This window comes from Vulpes lagopus, chromosome 4, assembly GCF_018345385.1.
Source record: "Vulpes lagopus strain Blue_001 chromosome 4, ASM1834538v1, whole genome shotgun sequence".
Taxonomy (NCBI): Eukaryota; Metazoa; Chordata; class Mammalia; order Carnivora; family Canidae; genus Vulpes; species Vulpes lagopus.
The window spans coordinates 132697250-132721146 of record NC_054827.1 but is presented as its reverse complement, the minus strand read 5'-3'; the positions used below and the strand labels follow the sequence as shown (position 1 = coordinate 132721146).

Sequence of the window (23897 nt, the reverse complement as noted above, 5' to 3'; positions counted from 1 at the left end):
TTCATTTTCAACCTAACTGTAGTAGTTAAGATTTTGCCATTTGTGTGATTCTAATTCTCTGATATTTTAAAAGATATATTTTATGGCCTAGTTCATTGTCATTTTTTATAAATGTTTCGTGTTTGCTTGATAAAGATGTATAGTAGTTATATATAAATCATGTTTATTCTGTTGGTTACATCTTCTATAGCTTTACTTTTTTTTTTTTTTTTTTTTTTATTTATTTATGATAGTCACAGAGAGAGAGAGAGGCAGAGACACAGGCGGAGGGAGAAGCAGGCTCCATGCACCGGGAGCCTGATGTGGGATTCGATCCCGGGTCTCCAGGATCGCGCCCTGGGCCAAAGGCAGGCGCCAAACCACTGCGCCACCCAGGGATCCCTATAGCTTTACTTTTTAAAAAATTTGCTTGATTAGATTAGTGCTTAAGACAGGAATGAGGAAATCTGTATGAGAAGCATGTGTTGAAACCTCCTTCTATTATGTTGAGTATGTCAGTTTCTTACAAATCTGCCTATTTTCACTTTATGTATCCTGAGGATATTTTTTGATGTGCTTATAAGCTTAAAGTTTTTGTATCTAATTGAACCTTTTATCTTTGGCAAGTGACTTTCTTTTATCCTTAATATTAACTTTTAATATAAAGTAATTTGTCTAATATTAATAGAACTATACCAGTTTCCTTTTAGGATTTGAGTGTTACTTCTTTTTTTCATACTTTTACTTTTCACTTTTCTGTGTCTTTACATTTAGGTGTATCTCTCTTTTTTATTTTTTAATGATTTTATCTATTTATTCATGAGAGACACAGAGAGGGAGAGAGAGGCAGAGACACAGGCAGAGGGAGAAGCAGGCTCCACACAGGGACCCTGATGTGGGACTCGATCCCGGATCTCCAGGATCATGCCCTGGGCTGCAGGTGGTGCTAAACCACTGAGCCACCGGGCTGCCTTAGGTGTATCTCTTATAACCAATATGACTGGGTTTTGAAAAATCCTCTCTGTCCATCTTTGCCTTTTCATTCCTAAGCTTAATTGTTTTTTGGTTATTCATATAATTGGTCTTGCTTCTTACTGTCTTGCTCTACTTTCTCTTTATCTCACCTTTCCTGTGATTATTTTTCTCCTATCACAGATAACTATATTTGATTTTTCCCCTTTTTATTATGCCTTATTTTGGATTTTTTTCACTGAATGCAGACTTTCTCATTTTTTTCTTTTCTTTTAATTTGGAAATGGTATATGCTATTTTTATCCTTTTAGTGATTACATTAAAACTTTGATCATGCAAACTTTAAAGTCAAACCATTTTCTTAGCCTTCCTTCAAACATTTTAACTCTGATACTTAACCTCCTTTCCAACTGACATGCTATGATTATGATTGTCCAGGATATACAGTGTGTGTTTTCACTCATATAGAGATTGCTTTGTGCTTAACTTTTCTTTTATCATAGATATTTCATCTGGAAATTTCCTTCTGTCTGACATTCATCTTTTAGGATTTTCTTTACAGTGTAGTTCTGATTCATGTCAAACTCCTTTTTTTTTTTTTTTTTAAATCTTAAAATTCTTTTATTGCTTTCCTTCTTGTAAGATACTTTCACTGGGTGTATATATTCTAGATTGACAGTTTCTGTTATTGAAGATAACATTTAATTCTCTTTTGACTTCCATTATTGTTAAGTCAGCTGTAATTCTAATACTTCATTTCTTTGTAGATAACTAGGTATTTTTTCCCTTTAATTTCTGGCTGCTTTTAATATTTTAATATCCTCTCTTCATCTTTCGTGTATGACTACTATTTCAGTACCATGTTTCTAGTGGATTTCTTGTTATGTATCTTGTTTGGAATTTGTTGGGCTTCTGAGATCAGGGGATTGATATCTTCGATCAGTTCTGGAAAATCTGAGCCATTTTTCTTTAAATTGCTTCTGTCTCATGAACTGTCTTTCTGGGACTTGGATTAGATGTATACTACCTTTTTGCTCTGTCCTCTATGTCTATGTCTCTTAACTTCTCTTTCATATTTTCTATCTCTTTGCTTCTCTGTGATCTGAAACCAGACAAGATTGAGGTAGGTAAATATGAAAGCCAGATTTGCCCAGGTGGCAAATACTAATATTAGCCCTGGGATCCAGACATTAAGCCTTGGATCCAACCCAAGGAAGGAATGTTGCAACTGAGATGTTTTCATTAAGACAAGATCCTTGAGGGACTGAAGCATACCATCTGGCCTCTTGGCACATGCAAATCCACATGAGGTATGAAGGAAAGCACCCCTAGTTTAAGGCCTAAGGATTCTTACATATTAGGTTCAACTAAATATGAGTTCATAAACAAAACCCACAAAGAAGCTACCATGAGTGAGAGCACAAATGTAATAAATTTCATATTAAGACATCCAGAGACTTCAAATACCAGCAATTTTTTTCCTTTGCTTCAACTTAAACTGTATTAAAACATAAGTTTGCTATAATTGACTTGGAATCCAGTTTTATTTTAACAGGAGGGCCCTTTGGAACTCTAGGCTGCCATAGTGGCATAAGTAGAAGACTGCAGCGGGATTTTTTTTACTTACTAGTTAATAATTAGTCTTAAAGTGATGGTCATATTCTTATGAAATGTTTTTTGCAGAGTTTGGGAATAACTTCTTTTAAAGTTATTTGGATCTGCTGGTTTTTTCCAAGTTGATAAATGATTGGAAAAGATTGTGTGGAATTATTAAAGAAATGGTAATTTAAGACCTCTTGAATAAGATGAAATTAGCATCAATAGTATATATTGTGTTGTAATAAACCAGCTTAGATATTTTTACGTATTAGAAATAATATCATTTTTTTTTTGACATTTCATGTTCCAGTCTTAAAAAAAACTTAATTACCGATATTTCTTCTATTTTTTTCTTTCCCGGAACTTTTAGGCGTAATATTCATGGGGTAAGCAAAGAAAAAATAACAAGAATGTTGGAACATTATCAGCGTTTTGTTTCAGTGCCAATAATTATGAGTTCTTCAGTTCCAGAGAAAATTGAACGTGTTGCGTTGTGTGCATATTCTTGTGAGGACAGAAATACTAGGTAGGTTAAAGTTCCTGTGTACAAAAATTTAGTTTGAAATATAATTTAAAAGAATTAAAAAAAAAGAATAATTTTGGAGCTTGTGAAATCACTGCCAAATAACTTTAAAAATAAAAGTAGATGTATATTATTTATAGAGCTTAGATATAGTTTTACCTACAGCAAGGTGTATATGGTTAGCAAGAGAACTGAAGGTATATATGCAATGACATGGGAGTTTTTACATTGTCCTCAGGGTTTTGTGAGTCCATATTTATACTGGGAATACTCCTGCCTTCTTTATGTAACTGCCTGCTATTCCAGTATCTATCTGTTATTGCCTATTGTTATTTTATATATAGTTACATCACTTCTTAATTTCTATAGGTATTTGTAAAAATACTCTTTCAAATTAGTATTATAAAAATTAATTATTAATGGTATACCCTAAGTAATACAAGTCATAGCCTTTTGAAAGTTTGCAGTCCAGCATAGTACTGGTTCTATTAAACATTTGGGATATATGAACAATTAAATAGATAGGTGAGTTAAGGAATAGCCTTAAATATAAGGTAGAAGTCTAAATTGCCCACACTTTTTGTTGATAAGGAATGGTGGTTGAGGCTCTGTTAAAAAGGAGTTGGGAAGAGAAAATTCATAAATGCTCTTTTATTGAAGAGCAGTGTTGCAAAGTGGTTTAGATAGAGCATGCGCTCCTGAGCTATGAGTTTCTGGCTTTGTAATCTTTGACAAATTAGAGAGTGTCTCTATACTCAGCTCTTCATTTCTAAAATGGCAGTAACACTTTGCTCTTAAGAATCCCATAAGGATCATGAATTAATACTCTAACGAGACAGAATAGCATCTGGCATATAGAAAACTCAGTGTTATATGTGATTTCATTGAAGAAGGCTTCATGGGAGAGTTGGGACTTCGAGAACTCCTGGAATAAAGAAAGAAAAGGGGCTCAGTTGGTTAAGTGTCTGACTCTTGATTTCTATTCAGGTCCTGATCCCAGGGTTGTGAGATTGAGCCCTGCCTCTGGCTCTGAGCTTAGCTGACTGATTGAGAATTCTCTCTCCCTTTCCCTTAGTCCCTCCCCCCCCCCTCTAAAAAGAGAGAAAGGAAGATGAGCTAATAAATTGACTAAGGAAAAAGCACTGAAATTAAAAGTGTAATGATTAGGCAAAAGTGCTTTAAGTCTGAGGTTAACATTGAGGATGGTTTTAAAAAATTTAACAGTTGACATTTCAAAAGACAGCTCTCCTCCCTTTGTCTCATTTCTTTTAGTTGTGCACATCATGTTGACTCTTTGTCACTTTGTAAATGAAGCTTAAGCATTTTCCTCTGTAGCAAATGACAAGTGTTATAAAGACATATATATTAAATACTTTTGAAAGAAATCATGGAGCTGGTGTTCCCTCTAGGAACAAATTTAGATTCTTAACTTTAATATTTAATGCACATGAACACCTTAACTGAAAATCTCATGCTTATTATTTAATTTGAAAAAAGTTTGAGTGCTTCCTACATGCCAAGCATTGTGTTAGGTGTTGGGGTTACAATAAAGTGTTCTAATGTACTAGGTAAAGATCAGATGAGCTTTTGTAATTTAATGTAGTTTATTTATAGAAGTTTTAGAATAAATGTTAAGTGCCTTTTCTTTCAGTTGAATGCTTCTTTAAATCATAATGTTAATGACCACATTAAGAGACTTCCTTATAATACTTTAAAAAAAATCTTCAGCCCAAGAGACATGAAGATGTTACCTCTGAAAAAGAAGAAAATATTTTATCCTCACTTTGAGCATCTGATTAAATTCGAGAGAAGAAACTTTAAGTCCAAAGAAACTAATTACCTAAATACATTTCTCTTTTATCATAATATCAACTAATGTTGCATTTTGTCAAGTGATTTTACAGGTGTTTACAACCCTTGGGTTATTTAAAACTATGTTTTTAAATTTGTGAACAGATGGTGTTTGAATTTTATTTTTTAAGAGATTCATTTTCAACCTAACTGTAGTAGTTAAGATTTTGCCATTTGTGTGATTCTAATTCTCTGATATTTTAAAAGATATATTTTATGGCCTAGTTCATTGTCATTTTTTATAAATGTTTCATGTTTGCTTGATAAAGATGTATAGTAGTTATATATAAATCATGTTTATTCTGTTGGTTACATCTTCTATAGCTTTACTTTTTTTTTTTTTTTTTTTTTTATTTATTTATGATAGTCACAGAGAGAGAGAGAGGCAGAGACACAGGCGGAGGGAGAAGCAGGCTCCATGCACCGGGAGCCTGATGTGGGATTCGATCCCGGGTCTCCAGGATCGCGCCCTGGGCCAAAGGCAGGCGCCAAACCACTGCGCCACCCAGGGATCCCTATAGCTTTACTTTTTAAAAAATTTGCTTGATTAGATTAGTGCTTAAGACAGGAATGAGGAAATCTGTATGAGAAGCATGTGTTGAAACCTCCTTCTATTATGTTGAGTATGTCAGTTTCTTACAAATCTGCCTATTTTCACTTTATGTATCCTGAGGATATTTTTTGATGTGCTTATAAGCTTAAAGTTTTTGTATCTAATTGAACCTTTTATCTTTGGCAAGTGACTTTCTTTTATCCTTAATATTAACTTTTAATATAAAGTAATTTGTCTAATATTAATAGAACTATACCAGTTTCCTTTTAGGATTTGAGTGTTACTTCTTTTTTTCATACTTTTACTTTTCACTTTTCTGTGTCTTTACATTTAGGTGTATCTCTCTTTTTTATTTTTTAATGATTTTATCTATTTATTCATGAGAGACACAGAGAGGGAGAGAGAGGCAGAGACACAGGCAGAGGGAGAAGCAGGCTCCACACAGGGACCCTGATGTGGGACTCGATCCCGGATCTCCAGGATCATGCCCTGGGCTGCAGGTGGTGCTAAACCACTGAGCCACCGGGCTGCCTTAGGTGTATCTCTTATAACCAATATGACTGGGTTTTGAAAAATCCTCTCTGTCCATCTTTGCCTTTTCATTCCTAAGCTTAATTGTTTTTTGGTTATTCATATAATTGGTCTTGCTTCTTACTGTCTTGCTCTACTTTCTCTTTATCTCACCTTTCCTGTGATTATTTTTCTCCTATCACAGATAACTATATTTGATTTTTCCCCTTTTTATTATGCCTTATTTTGGATTTTTTTCACTGAATGCAGACTTTCTCATTTTTTTCTTTTCTTTTAATTTGGAAATGGTATATGCTATTTTTATCCTTTTAGTGATTACATTAAAACTTTGATCATGCAAACTTTAAAGTCAAACCATTTTCTTAGCCTTCCTTCAAACATTTTAACTCTGATACTTAACCTCCTTTCCAACTGACATGCTATGATTATGATTGTCCAGGATATACAGTGTGTGTTTTCACTCATATAGAGATTGCTTTGTGCTTAACTTTTCTTTTATCATAGATATTTCATCTGGAAATTTCCTTCTGTCTGACATTCATCTTTTAGGATTTTCTTTACAGTGTAGTTCTGATTCATGTCAAACTCCTTTTTTTTTTTTTTTTTTAAATCTTAAAATTCTTTTATTGCTTTCCTTCTTGTAAGATACTTTCACTGGGTGTATATATTCTAGATTGACAGTTTCTGTTATTGAAGATAACATTTAATTCTGTTTTGACTTCCATTATTGTTAAGTCAGCTGTAATTCTAATACTTCATTTCTTTGTAGATAACTTAGGTATTTTTTCCCTTTAATTTCTGGCTGCTTTTAATATCCTCTCTTCATCTTTCGTGTATGACTACTATTTCAGTACCATGTTTCTAGTGGATTTCTTGTTATGTATCTTGTTTGGAATTTGTTGGGCTTCTGAGATCAGGGGATTGATATCTTCGATCAGTTCTGAAAAATCTGAGCCATTTTTCTTTAAATTGCTTCTGTCTCATGAACTGTCTTTCTGGGACTTGGATTAGATGTATACTACCTTTTTGCTCTGTCCTCTATGTCTATGTCTCTTAACTTCTCTTTCATATTTTCTATCTCTTTGCTTCTCTGTGATCTGAAACCAGACAAGATTGAGGTAGGTAAATATGAAAGCCAGATTTGCCCAGGTGGCAAATACTAATATTAGCCCTGGGATCCAGACATTAAGCCTTGGATCCAACCCAAGGAAGGAATGTTGCAACTGAGATGTTTTCATTAAGACAAGATCCTTGAGGGACTGAAGCATACCATCTGGCCTCTTGGCACATGCAAATCCACATGAGGTATGAAGGAAAGCACCCCTAGTTTAAGGCCTAAGGATTCTTACATATTAGGTTCAACTAAATATGAGTTCATAAACAAAACCCACAAAGAAGCTACCATGAGTGAGAGCACAAATGTAATAAATTTCATATTAAGACATCCAGAGACTTCAAATACCAGCAATTTTTTTCCTTTGCTTCAACTTAAACTGTATTAAAACATAAGTTTGCTATAATTGACTTGGAATCCAGTTTTATTTTAACAGGAGGGCCCTTTGGAACTCTAGGCTGCCATAGTGGCATAAGTAGAAGACTGCAGCGGGATTTTTTTTACTTACTAGTTAATAATTAGTCTTAAAGTGATGGTCATATTCTTATGAAATGTTTTTTGCAGAGTTTGGGAATAACTTCTTTTAAAGTTATTTGGATCTGCTGGTTTTTTCCAAGTTGATAAATGATTGGAAAAGATTGTGTGGAATTATTAAAGAAATGGTAATTTAAGACCTCTTGAATAAGATGAAATTAGCATCAATAGTATATATTGTGTTGTAATAAACCAGCTTAGATATTTTTACGTATTAGAAATAATATCATTTTTTTTTTGACATTTCATGTTCCAGTCTTAAAAAAAACTTAATTACCGATATTTCTTCTATTTTTTTCTTTCCCGGAACTTTTAGGCGTAATATTCATGGGGTAAGCAAAGAAAAAATAACAAGAATGTTGGAACATTATCAGCGTTTTGTTTCAGTGCCAATAATTATGAGTTCTTCAGTTCCAGAGAAAATTGAACGTGTTGCGTTGTGTGCATATTCTTGTGAGGACAGAAATACTAGGTAGGTTAAAGTTCCTGTGTACAAAAATTTAGTTTGAAATATAATTTAAAAGAATTAAAAAAAAAGAATAATTTTGGAGCTTGTGAAATCACTGCCAAATAACTTTAAAAATAAAAGTAGATGTATATTATTTATAGAGCTTAGATATAGTTTTACCTACAGCAAGGTGTATATGGTTAGCAAGAGAACTGAAGGTATATATGCAATGACATGGGAGTTTTTACATTGTCCTCAGGGTTTTGTGAGTCCATATTTATACTGGGAATACTCCTGCCTTCTTTATGTAACTGCCTGCTATTCCAGTATCTATCTGTTATTGCCTATTGTTATTTTATATATAGTTACATCACTTCTTAATTTCTATAGGTATTTGTAAAAATACTCTTTCAAATTAGTATTATAAAAATTAATTATTAATGGTATACCCTAAGTAATACAAGTCATAGCCTTTTGAAAGTTTGCAGTCCAGCATAGTACTGGTTCTATTAAACATTTGGGATATATGAACAATTAAATAGATAGGTGAGTTAAGGAATAGCCTTAAATATAAGGTAGAAGTCTAAATTGCCCACACTTTTTGTTGATAAGGAATGGTGGTTGAGGCTCTGTTAAAAAGGAGTTGGGAAGAGAAAATTCATAAATGCTCTTTTATTGAAGAGCAGTGTTGCAAAGTGGTTTAGATAGAGCATGCGCTCCTGAGCTATGAGTTTCTGGCTTTGTAATCTTTGACAAATTAGAGAGTGTCTCTATACTCAGCTCTTCATTTCTAAAATGGCAGTAACACTTTGCTCTTAAGAATCCCATAAGGATCATGAATTAATACTCTAACGAGACAGAATAGCATCTGGCATATAGAAAACTCAGTGTTATATGTGATTTCATTGAAGAAGGCTTCATGGGAGAGTTGGGACTTCGAGAACTCCTGGAATAAAGAAAGAAAAGGGGCTCAGTTGGTTAAGTGTCTGACTCTTGATTTCTATTCAGGTCCTGATCCCAGGGTTGTGAGATTGAGCCCTGCCTCTGGCTCTGAGCTTAGCTGACTGATTGAGAATTCTCTCTCCCTTTCCCTTAGTCCCTCCCCCCCCCCTCTAAAAAGAGAGAAAGGAAGATGAGCTAATAAATTGACTAAGGAAAAAGCACTGAAATTAAAAGTGTAATGATTAGGCAAAAGTGCTTTAAGTCTGAGGTTAACATTGAGGATGGTTTTAAAAAATTTAACAGTTGACATTTCAAAAGACAGCTCTCCTCCCTTTGTCTCATTTCTTTTAGTTGTGCACATCATGTTGACTCTTTGTCACTTTGTAAATGAAGCTTAAGCATTTTCCTCTGTAGCAAATGACAAGTGTTATAAAGACATATATATTAAATACTTTTGAAAGAAATCATGGAGCTGGTGTTCCCTCTAGGAACAAATTTAGATTCTTAACTTTAATATTTAATGCACATGAACACCTTAACTGAAAATCTCATGCTTATTATTTAATTTGAAAAAAGTTTGAGTGCTTCCTACATGCCAAGCATTGTGTTAGGTGTTGGGGTTACAATAAAGTGTTCTAATGTACTAGGTAAAGATCAGATGAGCTTTTGTAATTTAATGTAGTTTATTTATAGAAGTTTTAGAATAAATGTTAAGTGCCTTTTCTTTCAGTTGAATGCTTCTTTAAATCATAATGTTAATGACCACATTAAGAGACTTCCTTATAATACTTTAAAAAAAATCTTACAGCCCAAGAGACAATGAAGATGTTACCTCTGAAAAAGAAGAAAATATTTTATCCTCATCTTTGAAGCATCTAGAGTTAACCGAAGAGAAGAAACTTGAAGTGGCCAAAGAAACTATATTACCTGAGAATGTTACATATTTCTCTAATGGAGATTTAAACAAAGGAAGAACAGAAATAAGTGTTACGAATTCTCAGAATCAGAGTGCTTTTATTCAGGAAGTTTCAGACGTGTATTTTTCTGATTCTGAAAGCAAAGTACAAGCAACAGAAAGTAAAAGAGAAGAGCAAGTAGAACTGGCTTCTGAAAAAGATTATAGTAAAACTGATGCAGATAGTTTTGTAGAGAGAATGTCACCGAGTACTTGCTGTGGTGAAAATAATCAAGAAGACTATGATCTTTCAGATACTGTGCCATTTCAAAATGAAAAATCTTCACCTGGTGAAACATTAGAAGAAAGAGCCACAGTAAGGAAAAAAGCCTTTGGAAAACAAAAAAGCAAGTCAACTTTGGAAAAGTTCCCAAGACATGAGCTATCAAATTTTGTCGGTGACTGGCCAGTTGATAAGACTATTGGTCAGAGGGCCAAAAGGAACCGAAAAACTGAAAAAGCTTCATCTATACAAAGTGACAAAAAATATAATCGCCCTCAGTCACGCAAAGTATTAGATAATACTCTATCTGCAAATATAGATCATATCCAGCAACGAGAATCTCCAAATGAAAGTACAGAGGATGACAAGAAGTCACAGTATGATGATGCTTCAGAATCTTTCAATTCCTGTCAATATGATACGTATAAAGATACTGAAAAACAGTCATTTAACATTGTGGGTGACTGGCCTTCATCTGATTCCTTAGCTCAGAGAGAGCACAGGTCAAGAATGCCAAAGGATGGTTTAAAGGAACCCAACCTAGAATTTGGAACTAATGACAGTATGAATGAAATAGCCTTCTACATAGCACATGAGACCTGTTGTTGGGGCACAAGCCCTGAAGAATTAAAAACCCTGGGTAGCTCCACTCTAGGGAGTTCTGAAACACTACCCAATAAAGTGACCTGTGAGAATAAGACCTGTCCAAGTAAAAAGATTCATAGACAGCACACATCGTCTCTCACTAGTACCAACAGTGGGCCAACTTTTTCTGGAGTAGTAGGACCACAAACTTCAGTTGAATTTCCAGAAGGAAAACCTAATATAGTCCCTGGAATAGAAGAAGGCATGTGTACCCAGACTGAACCACAGGATTTTGCTCTCTTATGGAAAATAGAAAAGAATAAAATTAATGTTTCAGATTCTGTGAGAGTGTTAACAGGACAATTAGATGGATTTAAACCAAAAGCTTTCAATATTAACACAAAGTTAGATGTTCAAGAAACAATTCCATATAGGGTAATGTATGATAAGAGCACGTATGTTGAAGAAAGTGAGCTTACCAGTGCTGATGAATCTGAAAATCTTAATATTCTTTGTAAACTCTTTGGGTCCTTTTCATTAGAAGCCCTAAAGGACTTATATGAGAGGTGTAACAAAGATATTATTTGGGCCACAAGTCTCTTGTTGGATTCTGAAACAAAATTATGTGAGGATACTGAATTTGAGAATATCCAAAAATCATACGATGAAGCACAAATTGGGCCATTTTCTCTGGGATTAAATTTGAAGGAAATTATTAGTCAAAGAGGAACTTTGGAAAATTCTAGTTCTGTGCCAGAATTTAGCCATGGCACTGCTGTTAATAACCCTGATGTACAATCTACCTGTGATTCAGAAGAGGGAAACTCAGAGCAGGCAGAAATAAGAGCTATACCTACTGAAAAACCTGTGTTAATAACAGGTTTATTTCCTAATGCCACTCTAGATCTAAAGAATAATAATGAAGTATTTCCCAGTAGTCAGGTAGAACTTCCAGGTCTATATAACATTAAGCAGTCTTTCCCAGGTACTCTAAAACCAACTCTTGCTAAAGATATGAGTGAAATGGAGAAGAATCTAGAAGCCACGGAGATTGGAAACAGTATACATTCTTCTTTGAATTTGTCTGATATTTTAAACTCTGTATCAAGCACTTCAAATCTTGAATTAAATGAAGAAGTTGACTTTACTGACTCTCTTGAAATAAAGAAAAATGAAAATCTTCCAAAGGATTATATGAGATTTCCAAACACTGAAGAATTTATGAATGAAGATGAACAGGAAATGGAAAAAATTCTAATGGCTGAGAGTACTTTCTCAGCTGAAGTTAGTGAAGAAGATAAAACTGAGATGTTGAATCCCATGCCAGTGATGGCCAAATCACTGACCATAGACTGTCTGGAATTGGCATTACCCCCTGAGCTGGCTTTTCAGCTCAATGAATTATTTGGCCCTGTTGGTATTGATTCAGGTAAAGAAAAAACAGATTACCTATATATATGTGTCTTTGTGTGAATAGGCTACAGATTTAGGGTTCTGACATAATTTTAAAATAATGTCATATGTTAAATGAAAAGGAATTTGTGTTGCCTACCTTATTTTTGACACATTTTTTTTTGTAGAGGATTTTTAAAAATGTAATTTAAAGAAATAGTATTTATATGGAGTTTGTGTTCATCCCATGCATATGTTGAAAGTTTCCTGTGGTATTTACCTCATACTTATTTGCACAGATGAACCTTTTTGAATCTGTGGTGCTCCTCCAGATATGCTTAAGGCAAGATTAATTTCTTAGAACACACTTCTTAAAAAGTCTTGACTAATGGAAATGAATATATACATTTAGACTAATGGACATAAATAACTTAAATATATGAAGAAGTGTATATAATTACACATGCCAAGAAGTGTGAAAAAAGTGACATACTACATAAACAAAAATATTCCAAGATATTTAGAACTAGAAACATAGTTAGTAATTAATAATACAAATGGTTATAAGGTGGTTCAGTATGTTTTCTGAAAATGTATAATGAGTAATGATTATATTTTCTTTTTTCTTTCCCCTCACAAGGGTCTCTAACAGTTGAGGATTGTGTGGTTCATATAGATCTGAATCTGGCTAAAGTGATTCATGAGAAATGGAAAGAATCTATAATGGTTGGTAGGCTTTTTTTTTTTTTTTTGAAGAGCTCCTTTTGTGTTCACCTTTGCTCTTAATAAAATCTGTTGTATGAAAGAAGTTTATTGAATTTTGACTTTGAGAATGAACTTTTACTAGTAAGCAGGTTACTGATATTTTTTTCTCTTTCCAGTATTTTAGGTTATTTCCAAACTGGCCAAATTATATAACTAATGATGGAGCTCCATATATTGATTGCCTTTTTTTTAAGAGAAAAATCATAAGTAGTTTTTTTATTCTCTAAAGACTTGCAGTGCTAATTGATTAAATTTCAAAAACATTCTAAAATTACAGCCTAAGAGCTCTATAAGTAGAAAAAATATATTGATGTAGTCATATTTCATACTCTTATCTGATTTTATTGTTTTACTTAGATTTACAAGAATGATAGTTTTACAACGAAAACTTATTTCTAGAGAAAAATAGTATAATCTTGTTTTTTAATATACCCTCCTTTGCCAATCCCCTGTCCTATATTTGTGTTTAGGAGCGACAAAGACAAGAAGAGGTATCCTGTGGCAAGTTTATGCAAGGTAAAGCATATATTTTTTACTTCTGATGTTCTTGTCATGATATTTAAATTTGGTGTATGTGTATGAATTTTAACTCATCATTAAATGTACTTCCAATAAGTATGTTACCCAGGAATTCTGATTTCCAATAAAAATTCTTTTAAAATATTTAACATTTAATATTGACATAAGATTAGAAGAACTGAAAAGCACCTATGATTAACTTTTATGAGTGCAGTGGAAGACCCTAGGTGTACTCTAATACATATAATCAAGGTGTTTCCTTTTTAAGATTTTGCTTTGAAGGAACGAAAACTTGTTCTGGTTTGAGAACAGTAAAATGTTCATTTGATTGTTTGAGAGCATCATTCAGCTGTTACTTGGTTATTCAAAAATTTTATTGATGTTAATTTTATTAGAGCACAAAAGTCAGTTTGCTTTTGGAACATCAGTCAAATTGAAATATTTGATTCCAAGACATCTTAGATAGCATTGTCCTCAGTGATTAGTGCAGGGTGGCAGAGCTGTTAATAGGGGCCTCCTTTTGTGCATGTTTCCTTCACGTGACTCTTTTGTCCACTCCACACCAGGACTCCAGGTTGAAGATTCTTTGGGTATACTTAAGTTGCAGCTTTAAGAGCTAAAGCAATTTGAGAGCTAGAGGTCCTGAAGGGGTATCAGCGTTATGTGGATGGCAGTATCTGCTGTGTTTCTTCACTCTCTGGGAAAGCAAAGGAATATATCAGAATGTGCGATAGCCCTTAGAGATGCTGAAATACTATACATTAAATCTTGTGTTTATGAATTTATTAGAATGTCCAGTTTTTTCCTTATGTTGAATATCATTTGTTCAATATTTGTTGTGTGCCTCTAATGGGTTATGGATTTGCCAAAATATTGATCCTCTCAGTCCTTGCAGTGGCTGAGCAAGGCTGAGCAGAACTGCTCTAGCTGGTTGCTTCCACCTGGCTGCAGTTCCCTTTGTTTACCAGTGTATGCATGTGTTGTTCTTTCTGTGTCAATCAATGTGGTTTAAAAAAGAGTGGGAAGCATTGAGTTGATTTACAATGATACCCTGCTCATTGTAATATTCCTACTTTTATACATATTTCTTGCTTATAATTATGTGAAGATATCTCTTGAAACATCAGAGTTATATTATAAGCAAGAAATAAAAAAATCATGTTTCTTTGGTCTTTCTGACATAGTTGTAACAGAATGAGTAATGTTTAATTTATATGTTTATGTTGAGGGCCTGATACTATTTGTGCTGCTTTTGTAGATCCTTCCCTGGTTGGGCATATTGGTCTTGATAATCCAGAACAAAAATCATCTCAGAGAACAGGCAAAAAATTACTGAAGACTTTAGCAGCACCTGAAATGCTACCCTTATTGGATCATTGGAACGCTCAAACTAAAAAAGTCTCACTCAGAGAAATAATGTCAGAAGAAATTGCCTTACAGGAAAAACATGATTTGGTATGAGTTAGTATAACTATTAAGCCTTTGTCTCTGACTCTAGGTTGATTGTATGTTTACTTTGTGATTTTCATTTGATTCTGTATTTCAGGAGATTGGGCTGTATATGTTTTTTAACTTTTAGCATTTATCTCTGTAAATTTTTTAATTCTTGAAAAACATGAATGAAATCTTTCATTTAAAGATAACTTTATTAATAAATTAGTAAAAAGAAATGTCTGTCTTGCTATTAAATATCCAACCTCAAAACAATTTTTTTTTTAAGTAGGCTGCGTGGAACCCAATTCAGGGCTTGAACTCATGAGCCTGAGATCAAGACCTGAGTTGGAGACCAAGAGTCGGTTGCTTAACTGACTGAGCCACCCAGGCACCCCAAAACAAAATTTTTAGAGAAAAATTTAAAAACTTATGAATTTGAATTAAAAAATTAAATACTCTTCTTTTTCTAACTTTTCAGTCAAACAGTTCAAACAGAAATTTTATTTTGAACTTTATTTTTGTTCCTTATCCACCATAACAAATTTTGTGAAGGTGTAAGTCAATTTGGTTTCTTTTGCATTACTTCTTAGCCTTTTTTGGAGTTCTGAATGTTAGTATCAGAATTTCAGAATCAAAAAGGAAAAGACCCGGAGGTTATTTAGTCCAATTCTCAAAGAGAAGAAATAATTTATAGATGGTGATCTTAAACATTTTACTTTCTTACTCATTTGACTACTCAAAGGAGCACCTGTATATTTGGCTGAAATACATAGAATTGGGCCATAGGAAGAATGATGAGATTCCTCCATGTTCATACTTATTTTCCCCAGTTATCTTATTAATTAAATTGGAAATAATGCTACCATTTTACCATTGGAAATAATGCTACTAATGGTAATGCTACTATTACCATGTTTACATAATCCAAGAATAGTCTCTTTGGGTAGGGTCTTACAGTGTAGTGTTGTTTCAAATATCCTCTTCATTTATATGCGTAATAAATCAGAGAAATGCATTTTCTTAAAAAAATAAGGAAACTTAGTACTTATGTCCAAATGATGTGATACCTTTTGTTGAAATGCCATTTTTTACTACTGAAACTCTGAAACTTATCTTTGTGGTTTTAATCTGCCTTTTAATCTCTCAGTGTAATAGTGAAGAGATGAGTATCTTTGACTTCCCAACTTAATTCATTTTTTTTCTATCAGTGATTTTTGCTTATTTTTCTATGGGTTAGGTAATAGAAGTTATACTTATTTGGTCCTAAGGATACTTCTCCCTAGGTAGAACTTCAGTAAGAAAATTTCTTGATGCTTTCTTTTCACTCTTTGTCTCCAGAGGAGAAATACACTTTGTATTTTTTTAAGCAAAGGATATAAAATAAACATTAGGCATAATATATGAGTAGAATAATTATAAGATGGTTAAGATTGTAAGTTTTCAGTTTATTGATGAGACCTTAAAATTTGTGGTTTAGAAACTCTTTGACCTTGTAGAGTGCTAGTAAATCTGATCACTGAAGTTTTAGTAAGTTCAGATTATAATGCTTATCATGAAATATCTTTAATTCTTGAGGTGGCTTGTTTCTATTATTTACTCTTGTGACATGTTCAGCTTTACCAGGCTCTTCTACTGGTCAGAGTGTCACCTATTGTGGATCCTCTTTTATTGTTTGGTGTTACAAATGATCTAAATATGTTAGGCTTCAAAAGCAACAATTGTTTTATGGTTGTTCTAGATTATTATGATTTTTATATTTTTGAGTCACCTTTGAGATTTTATAGGAAGTTATTCTTCAAATATTAGCATCTTTGTAGCAACAAAAATATTATGTACTTATATCACAATGTCAACAAATTGTCTTAGAGTTAGCAATCACTTTAGAAATGTTTACCATAATCCTAGGTTAGAATTCAAAAAGCACATTTTAGGAAAGTTCTTTAGTTTGGCAATTTAAACAGATCCAATCATGACTTGTGAAAAAATAACAATCAGTGACAGTTCTCATGCAATTATTTTGGAGTAAATGTTTGTGAAAATTTTTTAAATTGTGAATTTTAAGATTTTCTGTCAACCTGAATTTGCAACTTATTTGTACGTTGTAGTTTCTGCCCATTGAGGAGAATATGTTTTTGAGGACGTTGTTCACAGCATCACACAGTGTCCATTTTATGAGGACCCATGGGAGAAATTTCTCTCAGGTCTCAGTACCAGAAAAAGCTGTACTTCTCCTGAGCAACTGGTTTGTTTTTATTTTATGGACACTGAGAATCTTTGTTTCCCCCTTTGCTTTGGCCACTAAGAAGCTCAGAACTGAATTTGTGGCCCACCTTTAGCAATTGTACAGGATTTTGTGGCATGCATTTATATACTAATTTTACTTGCTAGCTTTTTCCTATATTCTTACTTTTATTTTCTCCACTCTGACTTCTTCATTTATTTATATCCTGTTTATATGTTTATTTATTTTTATCTTTTTTATGTAATATGACTGTGCTGGGTGTGTATATGTGAGAGTATATATATATATATATAAATTAACAGCTTCAGATACTTTGCAAAAAATGGGATATAAATAAATAGTGCAAGAATACTTATATTACTAATTTCAGTCTTTAATCAGTGAAGAAAGTCTGTGATTGCTTTTAAATTACTAATCTTTTTGCAACAAAATAACCATGCTTTTGGATCAGCGTAATTAGTTTTATGAATTCTGTCTGAAGGATGATTTTTATCTCTTTTGTTTGTTTTAGAAAAAGGAGGCACTTATGTTTGAAAAAGATTGTGCCACTAAACTAAAGGAGAAGCAGCTCTTTAAGATATTTCCAGCCATTAACCAAAATTTTCTGGTGGACATTTTCAAGGACCACAAGTGAGTGATAGGATTATATGTAGTTTCTATTGTGATGTCATTGAAAGCGTATCATTTTAATTTTTCTGATAATTCATAGAGGCATATTATAAGTCATTTAAATGCAGTGTACATAATATCGGAAGTGAGCAGGTTTGGGCAGTTGGTTCATAGTCTGCTAGTGTGTATGTGCTTGTGTGTGTACCTGTTTGCTTTTGTGTCTATATATAAATACGTATTTCACCAAAAATAGATGGTTTTATATGCTGCTTTTTGTTGGTATTTATTTTTCTAGTCCATACTTAGTAATAGGTTTTTTTTTTAAGTCCATAGAATATTCCACAGTAATCTTAAAGTGATTTTTAAAAAGATTTATTTTGTTTGTTTGTTTTCCTTTATAATGGTCATCTCTGTTGTAAAAATCCAGAAATAAAATGTATCCCTTCAGCTTTTCCAACTTTTCTTTTTTACAAAAATAAAAAAGGCACATAAAAAACCTTCACTGCTGCCATTCCTATATAGATAGCTGCTTTCCCCCCAGAAGTACCGTAATTTGAATGAACATACTCCTCTTTATGGGCTTCTTGAAACCATGGTGCACTAAGCTTCCTTGAATATACATTTTTGCACACATGTATGAATACTATTGTAGGCTAGTTCCTAAAGTGAAATAGCTGGTTTGGAGTGTATGCATTGAAACTTTTTACAGCTAGGGAAGCCTGGGTGGTTCAGTGAATAAGCGCCTGCCTTCGGCCCAGCACATGATCCTAGAGTCCTGGGATCTGAGTCCCACATCGGGCTCCCTGCATGGAGTCTGCTTCTGTCTCTGCTTGTGTCTGCCTCTCTCTGTCTCATGAATAAATTAAAAAAAAAAAAAAAAGAAAATTTTTACAGCTAATGCCAGTTTTTTTTTTTTTTAAAGGACTTTCTGTATTAATTATATGTACTGATAGTATAACCCATCTAAGTATGTAGAATTCTAAACATGTCACTTATAACCCATCTTGGATAGTATAATCATCTAGGATAAGAATCTTTAAAACTTTGGCCATCCTGATAGGTAAAATATTTCATTGTTGTTTAAATTTAAAATTTCTTGATTATTAGGAAAGTTAAGACTTTTTCATTAATTTCTTTTTCTACTTATTACTTTTTGCCTGTTTTCTCTTTGTTTCTTTGTATTTCTTTTGATATTTGTGAGAACTCACTATATATTATGTGTAGTTGTCTTTGTTGCTATAGGTTATAATTATTTTTCTACACTGATGTTTATCACTTAACTTAGTTTGGTCTTTTCGGGCATATACATGTTTTTATTAACGTGTTTTATCAGAAAATCATTTCCTTTATGGTTTCAAAGTTTAATGTCATTTTAAGAAGTCTCTCCTACCCTAATATTATGAAAATATTTTCTTCAGTATTTTTAATAGTCAAAAAGTTTTAATTTAGCACTTCCCATTTACCCATGAGTTTAAAATTTTCTAAATTATATGTGTATGGTATGAGGTAGAGATTTAACTTGTTTTTCCAAATAATTAACTGGATGAATAGATCATCTTTACTCACTCATACAAAATATAACCACTACTATTTGCTCTTTTCCAAAATACACATTTTTCTTTTAAAGACTTCAGTTCTTTTGAGCTCTGTGTTTGGTTCTGGGTTTCCACTATATTGTTTTAATTATCATAGTGGTACAGTGTGTTTGATGTGTGGCATGTTTGGAATACTTCTGGTTTGAATAGTATATATTTCAATCTTACGTGTTTCTTAAATTTGTATTTTAGCGAGAGAGTTTTAAATAGGTGCCTTTTTATAATCGCTTGAGAATCTACTACAGATTTTTTTTTAGTTTATTAGTGTATTTCTTTTTTTTTATTAGTGTATTTCAATCATAATAGTGGATTTCTAGGATAAAACCTTTACCTTCAGATTTTTGTTTTTGATGGTTTCTTTTAAAAAAAAAAAGTTTGTTTATTTATTTAAGTAATCTTTATATTTAACATGGACCTCGAATTCAGGACCCCAAGATCAGGAGTCACATTCTCTACCAATTGAGCCAGCCAGACACCCCTGATTTTTTTTTTTTCTTTAAATGCAGGGTAGGAATTAATTTTATGATTTTTGCAGCAGCAATTAAATGAGATTGGTCTATGATTTTCTGTTCTTGGGTTATCTTTGTCAGATTTCGTTTCAGGGTTTTATTTGGCATTAGTCTTAATAAAATAATCTAGAAAGACTGCTATTTTTCTCTATGCTCAAGAAAGTTTAAGTAAATTAGTACTTGGAGGTTCTGGAGTTGTGCCTTTTCAGACAGAAGGTCTTTAGAATCTTTCACTGTCTTTTTAAGGTTATTACTTTGTTTAGATTGTTTTTTTCATGAGCCTTTTCTGGTAGTTTGCTAAAAAATCAATTTTACCTTAATTTTCAAGTTTATTATTGTTATATATAATATACTTTGATAATTAAAAACATTGTTTTGTATTTGGTTGTATCCCTTTTTCCTTTCTGCATGTTTTTTTTTCTCTGTGCTCTGTTTTGCTCTTTATCAGATTAGCCCTTTTAAAAGAACAAGTTCTTGGTTTATTGATCAAAGTCTATATTATGTTCTCTAATCATTTATTTTTGTCTTTAATTTTGGTGATTCATTTTCCTTTCTGTTTTTGATAGTTCCTTTTTCTTTCCTTTTTAAAAAAAATACTTATTTATTTGACAGAGAGAAGGGGAGAGAGAGTACAAATAGGGGGAGCTGCAGAGGTAGAGGGAGACACTGGCTCTCCACTGAACAGGGAGCCTGTTGTGGGGCTTTATTCCAGGACCCTGAGATCATGACCTGAGCTGAAGGCAGACACCTAACAGACTGAGCCACCCAGGCCCCCTTTTCCTTTTTCCTAAAATTTGTTGATGTGTTTTTAACTCTTTGGTTAGTTTTTTTCCTTTCAGTCTTTAATTTAAACAAATACATTTAAGGGTATGAATTTTTCTTTGTATAGCATTTTTGATATATATAATATTTTGGTTTTGATGAATAAATAGTATTTTCATTTTCATTATTTTTTAAATAATCTCTAATTCAAATTGATATTCTCTTTTACCTGAAAGCTTTTATATTCTTTTTTTTTTAAAGAGTGTTTAATTTTCTAAATGGTTTGATGACTTCATGGAGGAAGAGTAAGGATTATTGTTTATTTTGTTTTGTTGTATTGAGGTAGAAGAATGTGACCTGGAAGAGTTCTTTTTAGGATTTACAATTATTACATGAATGTGCCTTTGAAAAAGAATATTCTCTGCTAAGTATGTAGAATTCTAAACATGTCACTTAAATCAAATTTTTAATGGTATTATTCCAATAAATATTTGCCTATTTATTTTTGCTACCTAACCAGCTTTTTTCTTAGAATTAAGTTTAAAATCTCCCAAGGGGATAGGGATTAGGGGAGTGGCACTGGCATGGCAACTCTCTTTTCTGGGGACCCTGGTGTAAGATGGCCTGATACGAAACAACCCAGAGTTCTGGGACTGAGTGAGTCCCTTCCTGGGGATGCCCAGAATGATGGGAGTCAGCCAGGCCCTTCAAGGTAGGTGGTCAGTTGCCTCCATTTGTTGGCCAGCAGGTGGATAATTTTTTCAGTTAGCAGTAGCTTCACCTTCATCCTGGTAAGAAGGGTAGGGGGTAGGGAGGTTTAGTTACTGATTATATATATGCCTATGGTGTAATTTTCCAGGGCCATCCTCCTCTAACCCCACCAGTGGTGTACACTGCTTTCCAGCCCCATGAGTAAGCAAGCCTGTGATTTTAAGGGCTATTTAGGATAGATAATTGCTGGTAGCTTCTAGCCCCTAGGAACTTCTATTTGTTGAGCATATCTGAGGCAGCAAGATAAGAGGGCTAGTGTGGTAGTCCAAAATGGTTCCTCATCAAGAGTTGTCTTTACTAAATTGAAGAATAGCAAAATATCACAGTACTTTGGTTAACTTTTTATCACATTTCATAAATATTCCTTTGTGGTCAGCTCTTCATTAAGTATACATGTTATGGAAGAGATGAGAAGCATAAATAGCCTGAAATAATGAGCAGTATACAATCATTTATAATTTGCTTTGGAATGAGTACCTTTAGAAATTGAAACATGAGTTTCAAGTCTTTGTCAATTTATAGAATTTGATGTTACATATTATATAGAATCACCATGAAAATATGCCTGAATAATTAGGGGTGAGAGGTAACATAGTGTTTTACTTTTTCTTTTTTATGTCCTTGCTTAGAATTTCTTTGACTAGAACCTTATAGTTTAAATAAAACGTGAAATTTCAGTGTAAAGATATATTGTCTGTGCTTGATGTTTAAGGAAACTGAAACCATGTGTGAATCTAATAAGAAACCTAAGCAGTGTAGGTGATGAGTTAAAAGTAAGATTTGTTGTAGGTAATCTACCTGGAATAAAAGATCAGGAAATGAATTAATTAACAATATATAACTTTTCGCATTCATTTACAAAAATTAGTTTTTGAGTGCTTATTATTTAATAGTTTCTTTCTGGTCATTCTTGATTTTGAAGTACATAAAGAACATATAATGTCAATGTTTAAAACTTAGAAAAAAATAAAACTTAGAAGTAAGCAAATTTTTCATACTCTAAAAATGTTTGAAGGATTGCTTATGTTAATGTTTCCATATAACTTTTATTTTTTTTAAGTGACATTATATTTGTAACTCTCTACAGCTATTCATTAGAACACACAGTTCAGTTTCTAAACTGTGTTCTTGAAGGAGACCCTGTAAAAACGGTCGTAGCGCAAGAGTTTGTTCACCTAAATGAGAATGTCACTTCTCATACTACACAGAAGTCTAAGGAGAAAAAGGTATAGAAAAAAAAAAGTATAAAGTTACTTATTTTACTATAATGGTAAATCATTGTATATGAAAATATAATTGGTTTATTGATATAATTTGATGATTATTTCTCACATTTTAACCAGATTGGAAATTTAACCACCAATAATATATTTGATTTAGGTTATCTGTTTGCTCAAAATAGTGAATTTATAGTTGGTCATGCTTTTTTCTTCAATATCATTGTGTATGTCAAGCACTTGAATTTCTGTAACTTTTTGTGTATAGGCTCTATTACAGTAGAGTATGAAACTTAATTGAGTAGCAGTGGGGTGGTAATGTGATGGGTTTTAGGGTGTAAATATGTTAAATATGTAGGCAGAAATTTTTAACCATTTGAGAAACTGCTAAACTTTTTCCCCAAAGTGGCTGTAACATGTTCTCACCAGCAATGTATGAGCGTTACAATTTATCCACATTGTCTCTGACCCTTTTTTGAATTCTGATGATAGCCTCCCTAGTGGGTGAAAGTTGTCTTAAGGGTACCCGGGATTTGTTTTAATCAGGTATGTTAAGGAGGAAATTTATTATACTCAATAGATCTCTAGAAACAGGAGGTGTGGCCTGCCACCCAGGACCACGTGCAGAAGCACCAGAGTCAGTGAGGAGACAGAGGGAGGAGAGGGGAAATGTGGGCTAGAGCCTTTTTTGTGGTTTCTGTGGAGAGGAATGGGTGAGGCAGGGCAAGTGGGTTTAGGATTGGCTAGTTTGAACATTCTTGGCAGGCACCAGAGGGTAAAACTGTCCCAGGTTTTCTGCTGTCTGGTGTGGGTGATTAGGCAATGTGAATTGTGGCCCTGAGAGTGAGAACCCCATAAAGGAAGTGGTTCAGACTATGGGCTCTAGATTGGTTTACATAGCAGATGAGTTATTTGCTATTTCTAGGAATTAGCCAACCTCAGGGTTGAGGGTACTGTCTTTCCAGGGGGTAGCAGGGACCCAGATGTCAAAGCATCAGGAAACAGGAAATAAAAGAAATGGGTTAATAAAGAAGTAGTATCTCATTGTCATTTGGATTTGCGTTTCTCTAATGACTGGTGATGTTGAGCACTTTATCATGTGCTTATTGGTTATTTGTATATCTTCTTTGAAGAAATGTTTGCTTGTAATCTTTGCCCATTAAGACATTTATGTATGTATATATGTATTTATTTATTTATGAGAGACTATGCGCACATGCAAGCAGGAGTCGGGCAGGGGTTTGGGGAGGTGCAGAGGGAAAAAATCTCAAGT

The 23897-nt window shown here is 33.2% G+C and overlaps 1 protein-coding gene across 1 annotated transcript in view; it reads left to right on the top strand.

The window, feature by feature from the left end:
- Window positions 1-23897, top strand: part of N4BP2 (NEDD4 binding protein 2) — a 95646-nt gene that overhangs the window by 53213 nt on the left and 18536 nt on the right. The window contains exons 8-14 of the mRNA XM_041753462.1: window positions 2921-3076; window positions 9855-12238; window positions 12842-12927; window positions 13437-13482; window positions 14744-14940; window positions 17673-17791; window positions 22495-22633. Of these exons, the coding sequence (XP_041609396.1) occupies window positions 2921-3076; window positions 9855-12238; window positions 12842-12927; window positions 13437-13482; window positions 14744-14940; window positions 17673-17791; window positions 22495-22633 (3127 nt within the window). The remainder of the gene's footprint in view (window positions 1-2920; window positions 3077-9854; window positions 12239-12841; window positions 12928-13436; window positions 13483-14743; window positions 14941-17672; window positions 17792-22494; window positions 22634-23897) is intronic.